Source organism: Sinocyclocheilus anshuiensis, unplaced genomic scaffold (genome assembly GCF_001515605.1).
Source record: "Sinocyclocheilus anshuiensis isolate Anshui unplaced genomic scaffold, SAMN03320099.WGS_v1.1 scaffold758, whole genome shotgun sequence".
In the NCBI taxonomy this organism is placed as follows: Eukaryota; Metazoa; Chordata; class Actinopteri; order Cypriniformes; family Cyprinidae; genus Sinocyclocheilus; species Sinocyclocheilus anshuiensis.
In genome coordinates, this window is record NW_015548126.1 from 1,258,871 (window position 1) to 1,271,642 (window position 12,772).

Here is a 12,772-nt window from a genome sequence, read left to right on the forward strand (position 1 = left end):
GATGGCACAATAAAGCGACGTTCACTTGTTGAACGCAAGCTTCTAGAGGGCACATAACTCTGAAGTAATGAATTTAGGTAAAGGGGTGCAGAGCCAGTGGTGGTTTTATAGGCAAACATTAATGCCTTGAATTTTATTCGAGCCGCTACTGGTGAGCCAGTGCAAATTGATGAACAGAGCTGTGACGTGTGTTCTTTTCGGCTCATTAAAGATTAATCTTGCAGTTTTAAAAATGAAAAGTATATAAAATGTTTAGAGGTTACTTTATAGTTCTTATAATTAGTCCATAGTATGCCCTCATGTAGTTAACTAATTAAAGATGTGTGTGTGTGAGTGTGTTTATATTGGTAATATTGACGTTTACTGTCCTCTGGTGTTGCAGGAGGAGATTGAAGCGTGCTGTGAACTTCTACAGGAGAGATGTAGGAGACTGGGCTCGAAGATATCTGAACTCATTGTTCTGCCCATCTATGCCAACTTGCCTTCAGACATGCAGGCCAAGATCTTCAATCCCACTCCGCCTGGAGCACGCAAAGTAAGAACACCATTCCCTTTGTCGTCCAGCGGGGGGCAGCATGTCTGGTGAAATCTGTGGAAGATTACACATAATTACTTGAAAATGTATTCTTAGCTGACGCTTTTATCCAAAATAAAATGAAACAAACCAGACTGATGCTAATTCTTATGGAAATGTTTTTCTTTATTTTGTTTGATCATCTTGATAAATATGCTAAACTCTGAATATGAATTTCTTTAGTGACTGTGTGTGGTGTTTTTGGGCTACAGGTTGTGGTGGCCACAAATATCGCAGAGACGTCTCTCACCATCGACGGCATCATCTACGTTATTGATCCAGGTTTCTGCAAACAAAAGAGCTACAATGCAAGAACAGGAATGGAATCTCTCATTGTCACTCCCTGTTCACGAGTAAGAGAAGCTTCTAGCAACAACATTGATCTGTAAAGTGTGCAGTGGACCCAAAAGTGTTAGACAAGTCATTTAGATTTACATACAGTATGATTTATGAATGTAACAAAATGTAGTTTTATTCATTTATTATTGTTGTTGTTATTATTAATCATTATTAATAATAAATTGTTATAAATAGCAACAGCAACAATAATTATTTGCTTTCTTGATTATTGTTAATAGTTATAAGTACTAATAAATTATTATAAAATGATACACGTTATGTTTATTATTAGTAGTAGTAGTAGTATCAGTATAATCAATAATATTCATAATAAAATAATAGCATTATTATATTATAATAATATAATTAATAATTATATTGTATATAGCAACAATAATAATTATTACTATTTAGTATCAATATTAATACATTAATAATAAAATGAATTATTATCAATAATAATAATAAGGATAAGAAGAACTTTAATTATCGCATGTAAATAGAGACAGGAGCTTATTATTTATTGTCAATTGAGTCTTGAATCACTCATGTAAGTGAAGTCATATTAAATGTGAATTTTAAAAAAAAAAATTTTTGAGAAAAATATAGTTATGCTTTTTTAGTTAATAAGGTTAAAATGATGGTTATCACTGATGCTTTGAAGCAGTGATTGATAATGTGTTTTGTTGTCATGCAGGCATCTGCCAATCAGAGAGCAGGTCGTGCAGGAAGAGTGGCTGCTGGGAAATGTTTTAGGCTGTACACCGCCTGGGCCTTTAAACATGAGATGGAAGAGACCTCCATCCCTGAGATCCAGAGAACAAACCTGGGCAATGTGGTTCTGCTGCTCAAAAGTCTCGGTAAGAATGAACTCGGTTTCTTCATGACTTCACCATGACAAATCCACATGCCAGTTTGATGGATATGAAATTAGTTCTGAGAAATTCTCTGAAAGATATTCAGACAATGCCAAGTATGGCTTAAGTGTCCAAATGCTTTTTAGGCCATTCCACTAAGGTTGTAGTGTTGAGTGTCTATGTAAATCTTTTTCATGACAAGCAGTGGCAATTTTGGGGTGTGGTATTTTTTAACTGTAACTTTAATGCATACATAAATAGACCTGACACACTTATTCACTCCCTATAATCAAACACAATATGTATTTTAATATGTGCTTAAAATCTAACGTGTTTTTCCTGATCTGTGTGTCAGGCATAAATGACCTGATTCATTTCGACTTCATGGATCCTCCTCCTCACGAAACACTGGTGTTGGCGCTGGAGCAGCTTTACGCCTTGGGCGCCCTTAACCACCTCGGTGAACTCACTAAGGTGTGAAAAAAAAACTTTACAACCCTATAATTATGGTCCATTAGAATACAAACTTTGGTAAACTCAGTTGTGTTCACAACACATTTACAAAGAGGTTTACAACAAAAAGCTGGCTGTCAATAAGGGTTCTGGGCCCGTCAATGAACTAGAAATAAATGACTACAGCTTTCCATTTATGAATATCCCTTATAGAAATATGCCAGTATTTAGCTCTTTCATCCAGGGTTTTGACTTCATTTTGTTCCTCTTGCACTGTAGCTCGGCCGAAGGATGGCTGAACTTCCCGTGGACCCCATGCTGAGTAAAATGATTCTGGCTTCTGAACAGTGAGTCAAAACTGCAAATTTTGTGATGTACTCATCATTGCCCTTTACCTGGAGTTGTTATTGTGATGTTTTAACCATTGCTCATTGGTCTGCCCTTCAGTTATAAGTGCTCTGAGGAGATTCTAACAATAGCGGCCATGCTGTCGGTGAACAACTCCATCTTCTACCGCCCCAAGGACAAAGTGGTTCATGCCGACAACGCTCGAATGAACTTCGTGGTACCAGGAGGAGATCACATGGTGCTGCTCAATGTATATACACAGGTGTGTTTATGTGTGCATTTGGAAATAGCGCTCAAATCAGCAATCAGTCTGAGGCTTTGTGCACTTTTACAGCCCAGCTTGTGCTAACAAAAATTATTTGTTACTGTCAGAATACTCATCACATCTAGCTTGACTTCCCTATTGGAGATGTTCAGCAGTTGCATTGCCGAACAGGTTATGCAGGCCTGTGCGGGCGTGTGTGTTTATGTGTAGATGCTGTAGCAGGAAGTTCTTGTCTTGTACAATTAAAACTTTGGAATGAACAATGTTTTGTAAGAATGACTGTTCAAACAGCAGAAACACTGCATTAAAAAGGCATTTTTTGGCATCTAAAATAAAGCGTTTAGAAGTTTTTTGGTTGCTAGATTACAGAAGTGCTCAATAATTTAAGTTATGAAGCAGGCTGTATTTAGTAAACATTCATTACAGTAATGCTTTCACTCTACTGATCCTGATTTGTATTTGTACCATTAAATATCATCATTTTGTCAGAATATTTATGCCTTTTTGGGAAAAAAGTCAAATGGCCTTATAGTCCCAAACAAAGTTTTTCTTACAATCAATGAAACCTTTCGACTGGACCCGCTATGTGTATTTTTTGTAAAATATTCAAATTTTTTCAACCATACTTTTTGTTTTGTTTTAACAAAACAATGTGAATATGTATCTCTAATTGCACATTGTCACAACCATTTATAAAATGGTCTGATAACCTAAAGTATAAATCACAGTAAAGTTCATAGTCATTTGTTCACAAGAGTCATTTATGAATCAGACTTCTCTGCTTGTGATGTGTTTGTTGTTGCATGCACAGCAGACACAATTATTGTATTCATTAATATTCAGTGGTGTCTTTCTCTGTTAGTGGGTAAAGTGGTTCCCTGTTTACTTTTAATCGGACATAACCAAAGTAATGATTCACAAATCAGTGATGGAGTAAATTCTCTGAACGATTCACTGCCTGAGTGAGTCTGATTTAAAACGCTAACCTGTTTTTCTCCTTCTTTCTTTCTCTTCATTGGGTAGGGAGTTGCTCCATGTTCAGTTCAAGTCAGACTTAACCAAATAATGATTTGCAAATCATTGAGGGAATCGATTAGAAACTGTCTGATGCAAAACACTTACTCACAAATGAGTTGTGTGAATATTTATCAGTTTGTGACTGAATCAGTAAAAAGAATGAATCATTTGTTCGTGAATTAGGCTTCACTGCTCGCGCTGTTTGTTGTTGCATGCACAGTTTTTGTTTGCCAGAAAATAAAATGCATTCAATAGTTTCTCTCTTTCTCTGTCAGTGGGTAGAGAGCGGTTACTCCACTCAGTGGTGCTTCGAGAACTTCATCCAGTTTCGCTCCATGAAGAGAGCTCGAGATGTTCGTGATCAGCTGGAGGGGTTGATGGACCGGATAGAAGTGGAACTGTCCAGCTGCAGCGGTGAGAGTGTGCCCATTCGCAAGGTGATTTCCTTATTCCCCCTCACTTTCTTTCTCACATTTCCTCCAGTGATACTGTGTTTGTGCAGAAGCTTGCTGCTTTGCATGTGATTGCTATCTCGACTTTATGAACCTGAGTTTAGCTTTATAGACTGAATTAACTTTTAAGTTTTAAGATGGTTTTTACTTGTGGCCCTTACCGGCTTAAAACACTGAAGTAGAATTTGTGGCACAATTTGCATTTTTACTATTAAGGTAAGTGCTTGCTTGTCTCATTAGGGCTTTTCACATTGCGCTTAACCCAAGGTTAACATGTTTTTTCAATCTAGGTTACAATGCTTTTTTGTGAGGGAAGAATATTGAACGGAACATTCAAACAAACTTAACGAAATCACCTTTCAAGAGTAAATATGTGTCTCTCATGTGTGGCTTTTAGTACTTCCTGTTCTGTGAGAGACTAGCGTCACTATGAATCATCAGTATTTAAGAGACAGTGATTTTTCACATCAGAGTATTTCAACATTCAGACTAACACAATAGCTGAATACTTATATATTTGCTGACTGTGTGTTGCTGCATTTTACCAGATGATTTTGTATATTTAAAGGTATTTGGCATTGATGAATCCAGGTTAGGTGACTAAGAATCATTTGTGGTATGAGTAACAGTGCACACATCCTATTTTTTGTCAGATTTCAGCAGCAATTTAATTATTGCAAAATTTAATCAGTCAGTTATGTAGTTTAGTGATCATTATGAAAAATATTTCACTCAATGCCACTACTGTCTAATTGAAACCAAGTATTTCTAGAGATGTGTAAAAAAAAGAAATATCAATACATTATAGTACAACTTCACCAGCTTATGATCTAAATGTGATTTTCTTTCATTTTCTTCCAGGCTGTGACTGCGGGATATTTCTACCACACGGCACGCTTGAGTAAAGGGGGATATAAAACAGTCAAACACCAGCAGACTGTTTTCGTCCATCCCAACAGCTCACTCTTCGAGGAACAGCCACGTTGGATGATCTACCACGAGCTGGTCTTCACCACCAAAGAGTTCATGAGACAGGTATGGAGTCGCCCTTCACTTTTTCTCTTCTTTCACTTCTTTCGTCTTTTTAGTCTGATATCACTAATGTTTTCGCATCCAAGCATCATATTAAAGGGGTAGTCCACCCAAAAATGTCAATTCTGCTATTATTTACTAACCTTCATGTCATTATTTTCTTTTTGGAACAGAATAATATATTTCGAAGAATGGTGGTAACCAAATTGTTTTGGTTCCCATTGACACCCATTGACAATATGGACAAAAAAATACTTTTGGTGGATATTAAAGGGATAGTTCACCCAAAAATGAAATTCTGTCATTAATTACTCACCCTCATGTCGTTCCAAAGACCTTCGTTCATCTTCGGGACACAAATTAAGATATTTTTGATGAAATCCGAGAGCTTTCTGACCCTGCATAGACAGTAACACAACTACCACGCTCAAGGCCCAGAAAGGTAGCAAGGACATCGTTAAAATAGTCCATGTGAGATCAGTGTTTCAACCATAATTTTATGAAGCTACGGGAATACTTTTTGTGCGCAAAGAAAACAAAAATAATGACTTTATTCAGCGATTTCTTCGCTTTCGTGTCAGTCTTCGACGTGTGTTCACATGAGTAATTAATGACAGAATTTTCATTTTTGGGTGAATGATCCCTTTAAGGTTAGGCATTGGAACAGACTGGTTCTTTTTTACTTGAGTCTGTAAGCAACAACTTATCCACATAGTAACACACTAAAATCCACTCCTAGCACCTTAGAAACCACATAGTAATGATTTGGCAACAACCAAAACTACCCTACAGTATTGTCAGCAAGTTTCGCATGGGCAAGCACTTAATATTTCTTCAGAAAATGTAAAAATATGCTTTATTCTAAATGTTCTATCTGTTTTTCAGGTGATCGAGATTGAAAGTGGCTGGCTGTTGGAAGTGGCTCCTCATTATTACAAGAACAAAGAACTGGAGGACAGCAGCAGTAAGAAGATGCCCCGCAAACAAGGCAAAGCCCGTGAAGAGCTGGGCTGATCCTGAGATCAGACGAGGAAGAGACCCTTCCAGACAATATTTCTACAGACAGGAGATCAGCGATCTGAGAAGCTCCATCAGTGTTCAATGGGAAATTATCAGATGTATCCAGTAGCCCCTCACTGCAGAACAAAGATCCAGGGGGCGGGGTTGGATCCACATCTAGGGGGTGGAGATGGGTGGGTTTAGGGATCAGGGGGTGGAGACAGGTAGGTTTAGGTATATGTAAGGTGGGAGGAGTTGGATCTGGATCCAACCTCGCCCCCTGGATCTTGTGTTCTGCAGTGAGGACCATCTCGATGTATCTGTGTGAAGTGTTTTGGAGACTCCTCATTTTTATGTTTCAGCTGAAGTTGTTTTCATGTGTTTGAATGAGGAAATATATTTTTGATTACAAGTATACACGTGGTGTTTTTATTATTTATATACATATATTTGATATGAACTCTGAAACTATTTAAAGAGATGTGGATCAAAATAAGGATGTTATCAAAGGTCATGCTGTTGTTGGTAATTAAGACAACAGTGTTTTCATAAATACACAGAGAAGATGTTTTCAGTGATATGTTATGCTAAACCTGCGCCTCAGGTAATTGTCTAAAATACATGATGTTTAGGGAAGAGAACCAGGAGGAAATTGTCATACTTCAAAATAGAGATAGTAATATGGATACATTTCAGAGACAAAGGCAATGGTTACCGTTGATTGATACATCAATATAAAAGGACAGGATTGTGCGATAAAATGTTTTTATTAATACAGAAATGTTAATGTGTTACAACAGGCATACCCTGCAGTTTGTTTGAATATTCAAGTGTGAATATATCATCTCAATCCAAGAGCTGTTTTTATTTTTTACTAAAAAAAAAAAACAATTCTGTCCCTTGAAAAGTTCAGATAGTTTAATATATAGCCAGCAGTCAATGATTGGTCGTTTCCAGTCATTTGTAGTTTCCCCCTAAAGCTCCCAGATGAACAGAAAGGACAGCTGAAATTAGCCATTGGTCAATGAGTAGCTAATGTTGTAAAACTAATTGTCAATAGAAATGTTTTTCCTTAACCAGAAATTCATTAGAATGATTGCCACAATATTATATGGTCACATTTGTTTATATTATTGCGTTTATGACTATGTGATCCAAAATAACACCAGATTTTAATGAAGTTTTTGGATGTAAACTAGGCCATGACTTAAGTGTGATTCACAGAGAATGCATTTTGCAATTAAATACGAGACAGTAATATAATGGTATTAAAAAAAAAAAAGATATGCATTTTTTAAAAGTTGAACTTAAAACTTAAAAAAAGAAACAAACACGTCTGTGTAGTGCATACAGAAAAACTATTGAAAAACAGTAGGGGAATAAGAAAAAAATATTTGTTCTGTGTAAATCGTGCTGTTTTACATTCTTTTCAAAGGGGTTTTTCAGATTCTGTATTGCATTTTGTGTTCTTTTTGAAGGGTTTTTCAAATTCCATGTTCGGTCTTTTTGAATGTTTTTTTTTTTTTAAATTCCACTGTACTGTGTCTCGCATATGTGAACTGACCTGATATCTTGAGAAAATGTATTTTACATACAGACTTTTCTTGGAGTTGCGAGTTTGTCTCACAATTCTGAATTTATATCTCACAATTCTGTTTATCTAGCAATTGTGACTTTTTTCTGAGAGTTGCAAGAAAACAAGTCAAAATTGTGTGATTAAAGTTGCAGTTACCTTTTTATTTTTTATTCCATGGGAGAAACGGGCTTCCATACCTTGCTTTGTTCAAACAATGCAACTAGAGTTAACCACAACACCGCATGTTCCCTCTAAAAACAGTTTGAAAATCTGATGCAGCCATGTGTATTTTGCATACGGCTTATCTAATCATCTAAAGTTGCTCTTCTGTCATTGTTTCTCTTTCTCACCGAATCAGTAATGGCAACAGTGAGTTGACAACAACTCTTAATACAAGATGAAGGTGCAGCTATGACGGGTATAAAGTAATTTACAACACAACAAAAGGTATAAGCCTTTATCATCAATACGCACATAAAATGTTCATATGCTGGAATGGGAGAGCGCTTCCTTCTCACTTATCAGGCAGTGTGTGAGAGAGAATAACATTAACCTAGTGACTTAATTTATCATCGACTTCCTGAGATCTTCATAAACGTCCTTATTGTTCCCATCTAAATGGTGAATATTTCCAGTTCTAGTAGGAAAAACGTGGACTTGTGATTTGTTAGAGAATTTGTCTCCATTACAACAGGAATATCTTCAAACAACCAACACGACTCTCATCCCAAGTGCACGTGTAGTTGTGTTAAATGAGGAAACATAATTATGTGTTGTTACGGAGAATTTGGTGGTCTCTTTTGACTTGGATTAGTAACTAACCACCTAGCAACATCCCTGCAGCCCTTGCATCATGTCTGAATTTTGCATGATCAAACATGACTCGCATAGATATTTAGAGCATTGATATCCACACTTGTTTGATTCCGTTTCATTCAAGGTCAGCAGATATGTCGAAAAAAATAAAACACAGGTCAGTGGATTCCTCGCATTCAAACGCAAGCCGGTTCAAATAGCACCTGAGCGAGTTCAACAGGTATGACAGGGTCAAAGGAAAGAGGGAGGGATATGCAAAGAGGTGGAGACACGTTGCTTACGTTATCTAACAGATGATGACAACCTTAGTGAGAAGACTGAGGACGACAGAAAGAACTGGATTGCACACCTCTCACTGCTTTGCTGAATGCACACCTAGACTGGAATATGTGCTTCTGGAGCCAGGCGAACTTCAGAGGCACATGAACATCTGGGTTCAGCTGCTCTTCAGCTCATAGGTAGTTGCATGTTTTTAAACATGTTTTATCTTTAAAAGAATCACTTTTCATTTTGAAGGATGTGATCTTAAATGATTAGTCAGTATGCAAATGTAGAGTAATAATTAGTCAGTTTACAAATGCAGGTAAAAAAAAAGAAGAAAAAAAAGGGGGGTAGATGTCACATGGCTATATTTAAAACATTTTTGAGTCAACTTTGAGTCCAGTTACAAAAATATGCTCTCTGGTAGTTGTTTTGTAAGTTGGTGTCAAACATCCTATTGAATTTGAATAATTTTTGAGAATTCTGTCCTACAAACTAAAATTCCAAAATCATATTTGTTTGCATATATTGTCATGTTTTTCATTGTAATGTGTTTCATAATTTTTTTCCTGTTTAAAAAGCTTTTAATAAGCTGATTAATTATATTATTTCAATGTGAAAACATGCCTTGCTATTGGTGCATTCAATTAATTATATCTTCTCTGATTATTTTTGGGAAATTATAGTGGCAAAGACTTTTTTCTTTAAGTTGTGTTTTTAAAAGCAATTGACTTTCAAAAACAAACCTTCAGTGTGACAACTAGCCCCGGTGTCGCCTGTAAATGTAGGGTGTGTTATTGTCTAAATTAGTGACAGGTCTCAACTGACTTTATCTGGTTTGTGCTAAATATGTGGGTGTGTGCCTTCAATTTGGGAAGTCATCTAGTCCAAAATATATTAATTATACCAACATGTTCTGAAAAAGAACCTGTTCTGTGTGTGGCTCAATTAGTTGATGCACCTGAAAATGAATGTTTTGATAAAAGCAGACTGTGCTTTAAATGGCCAGTGGGTAAAACCTTTACATTTTGGACTATTTGATTCCACCTAGATTTTACTTATATTACAAGTCATATTCAATAATCATACTTGTTTGCTATGAGACATTCCTATTTCCTGACTTTCATGACCTGACTCAGAGTTAAAGCTTAACCATAAGCATACAGAATGAAATACCCTGTTGTAAAACCTTGATATTCTGGTTTGCATTCCTGTACAGTCAGACTTCAGAGTTTAGGTCAAACACTCTATTGGGATTTTCAAACTAATTCTGGGTTAATCTGTCAATTTGAAAGGCAGTTAGTTAGCACTGAAACAATATAGTGCTAAAATGGATAGACATGCTGTTTAGCAACAGGTGATTACAAACTACCTCATAATATGCATGCACTTTGCACAGTAACAGAAACTTTCACATGCAGCATGTAGTTTCAGCATGTGAGGAAGGTAAAAATGTCATGAGTATTATTTTTGTAAGTTAAGTGCGAATTGACCAGGCAAAATTCCCACAGGTTGTGCACTCAGTTCATGTTCATTCAGTGTTATCAACCTCATAAACATGCAAATAAGAACAGTAGCCTGAGGTTTACAAATCTACAGTGTGTTAATTCCTAACCCAAGATACTTATGAACAGTGTAAAACATGGAACAAGATAACTCAAAATTATGTTAACCCTGCATATGAAATAATAGTCAGACAAATCTATTTCTTTGAAATAGAAGAGCTTGTTAAAACTTTAGACAAAATATAAAAATCTAAAAAAAAAAAAAAACATATGCATGTGTGTTTTTGTTGAGTATCATATTGGATACAACATTGTTAAAAATAGAAACTATTAGTAGATTGTACAAAACAGGTTTCTCAGCAAAGTTTTGATCATATTGATAACTTAGAGGCATTTGCGTATCACATATGACACAGTAGGCTTGATAGGGTTAAGAATAACCCTGGGTTAACGATTTCAAATATAAAAGATGACCGTTGGGGCAAACTTAGAGCCATGCAAGGCCTATAATGGAATAAAAAGAAAAACAAGCAATAACCACTAGTGTATGACTGACTAAACTGCTGTTCTCGTCACATTTGACTGCTAATGGTACAATTTAGTTTACAGTCTTAGTTTACATACAGCTATGTAACTCCAGAGTGTTAAATACACAAGCTCTTAAAGGTCATGCCACACTTTTAAGTCACAGAAGTTTAAATCTGTTCCAGAGCTGTAATGAAATCATGTGACTGTTTTGAATACCATTGATTGTACAAGGTTCTTTATTGACATGGTTCTATGAAGAGCCTTTAACATCCATGGAAACTTTCCATTGCACAAAAGGTTCTTCATTGTGTAAAAGGGTCCTTTAGATTAGTTCTTTTAAGAACTGTTCAATAAAGGTTCTTTATTGGCATCAACGGTTCCATGAAAATCCTTTAACATCCATGAAACCTTTCCATTGCACTAAAGGTTCTTCGGATTATTACATGTTCTTCACACTAAAAAACTGAAAGTTTTTTTGGGAACCCAAAATGGTTCTTCTAAAGCATGATATGGAGTGTATTTGTAACCTAGACTGATAGTGTTTTCTCCATCTTCCATCACAGACTTATCTGCTCAACACTACCCTTTTCTCTTAATCTGCTCCTGTGAATCTAAGGCTCTACATGATGAGCGACGGCAAAGAGAAACCCCAGGGCAGCAAAAAAGGGCCCAACGTCAAGCTGAAGCTTGACAGCAAGGGCAGCTTCAACCTGGGAACTTCAGAGCAACGACAGAAACAGAAGCCTCTTAGGAGAAGCCGCAGCAATGATGCGGAAAACCGGTGTCGAGAAAGTAGCCGAGGTAGAGAACGGGGCCAGAAAGAGGGAGGAAGGCAACAACGGGGTCGCAGCGAGGAGGGAAGGAGGCGAGACCGCGACCCTGAGCCTGGACGCCACAAGACCGAGCAACCCAGAGATGACCTGCAGGACACAGAGTGCATTGTGTGCTTCTGCAGCTTCGACAACGTCTTCAAAGCTCCAAAGTTACTCTCCTGCAGACACACGTTCTGCTTGGAATGCCTGGCGCGCATCAACGTGAATTCTCCAGAGATCAAGACGTTGTCTTGTCCGATCTGTCGGGAGCTGACAGAAATCCGACACGGCCGAGATCTACCACAGTTAGGAAATAACAAAGACATCTTCCGCAAACTTCCGGCTGAGATGCAACGGGTGCTTTCTGTGCGATTTAAACGCAGCAAGGGCAAACTCATTCTCAAGAATCCTCCACCAAACAGCTCCATTAAGACCTCCTTAAATTTGCCGGTGTTGAAGAAGAAAGAGGAGCAGGCCGGCGGTAACCCGCTTGGAGTCATGGAGGAAGGTCTTGGCCAGGCGACTATGATCGATGTGGGAAGGCCGCCAAGCAGGATGAGGGGTCGCATGAGAAGGATAATGAATTCCAATCAGTGCTATTATGCCGTTGTTGCAGCCATCATCACAATCACTGTGGCTTTAATGCTGGTAGGCATCTTCACCTTTGTGGCTATGCCCTATATGCATAAACCAATTAGACCATTCCAGAACCAAACTTCTCCAGATACATCGCCTTGAGAGATGAGGAAACTGACAGAGCTCAGGAAGGATGACGGGCAAAGCAAAACAAGCAATTCTTGGTGGAGCCTGTTGCATTGAACCCAACACAGCATTTTTTTGCTTTTGTGCAAGATGCTTCAGACAGACTCGATAGGAATGAACTGGAAAAACTTGAACATATGATGCACTGAAGTCTATTGAGCACGGACATATTTTAC

General features: G+C 37.4%; 2 protein-coding genes across 3 annotated transcripts in view; both read left to right on the forward strand.

Annotated features, from left to right (window-relative positions):
- The window catches only part of dhx16 (DEAH (Asp-Glu-Ala-His) box polypeptide 16), a 13,740-nt gene extending 7,215 nt beyond the window's left edge, over positions 1-6,525 (forward strand). The window contains exons 13-21 of the mRNA XM_016507751.1: positions 383-535; positions 787-927; positions 1,611-1,773; positions 2,126-2,244; positions 2,503-2,570; positions 2,671-2,833; positions 4,129-4,290; positions 5,167-5,340; positions 6,223-6,525. Of these exons, the coding sequence (XP_016363237.1) occupies positions 383-535; positions 787-927; positions 1,611-1,773; positions 2,126-2,244; positions 2,503-2,570; positions 2,671-2,833; positions 4,129-4,290; positions 5,167-5,340; positions 6,223-6,351 (1,272 nt within the window). The 3' untranslated portion in view covers positions 6,352-6,525. The remainder of the gene's footprint in view (positions 1-382; positions 536-786; positions 928-1,610; positions 1,774-2,125; positions 2,245-2,502; positions 2,571-2,670; positions 2,834-4,128; positions 4,291-5,166; positions 5,341-6,222) is intronic.
- A 2,478-nt stretch (positions 6,526-9,003) lies between these two features.
- LOC107704756 (RING finger protein 183-like) lies at positions 9,004-12,757 on the forward strand. 2 transcript variants are annotated; one of them, XM_016507752.1, is made up of 2 exons: positions 9,004-9,186; positions 11,586-12,757. In XM_016507752.1, the coding sequence occupies exon 2, from the start codon at positions 11,646-11,648 to the stop codon at positions 12,570-12,572; it is 927 nt and encodes a 308-aa protein (XP_016363238.1). In that variant the 5' UTR covers positions 9,004-9,186; positions 11,586-11,645; the 3' UTR covers positions 12,573-12,757. The 2 variants fall into 2 exon arrangements, with proteins under 2 accessions (XP_016363238.1, XP_016363240.1); XM_016507754.1 differs by having other exon boundaries at positions 11,639-12,757.
- Positions 12,758-12,772: the final 15 nt, after the last annotated feature.

Bases quoted from the DNA above. Each gene is read 5' to 3' on its own strand.
- LOC107704756 (XM_016507752.1), top strand. From the start codon at position 11,646: ATGATGAGCGACGGCAAAGAGAAACCCCAGGGCAGCAAAAAAGGGCCC.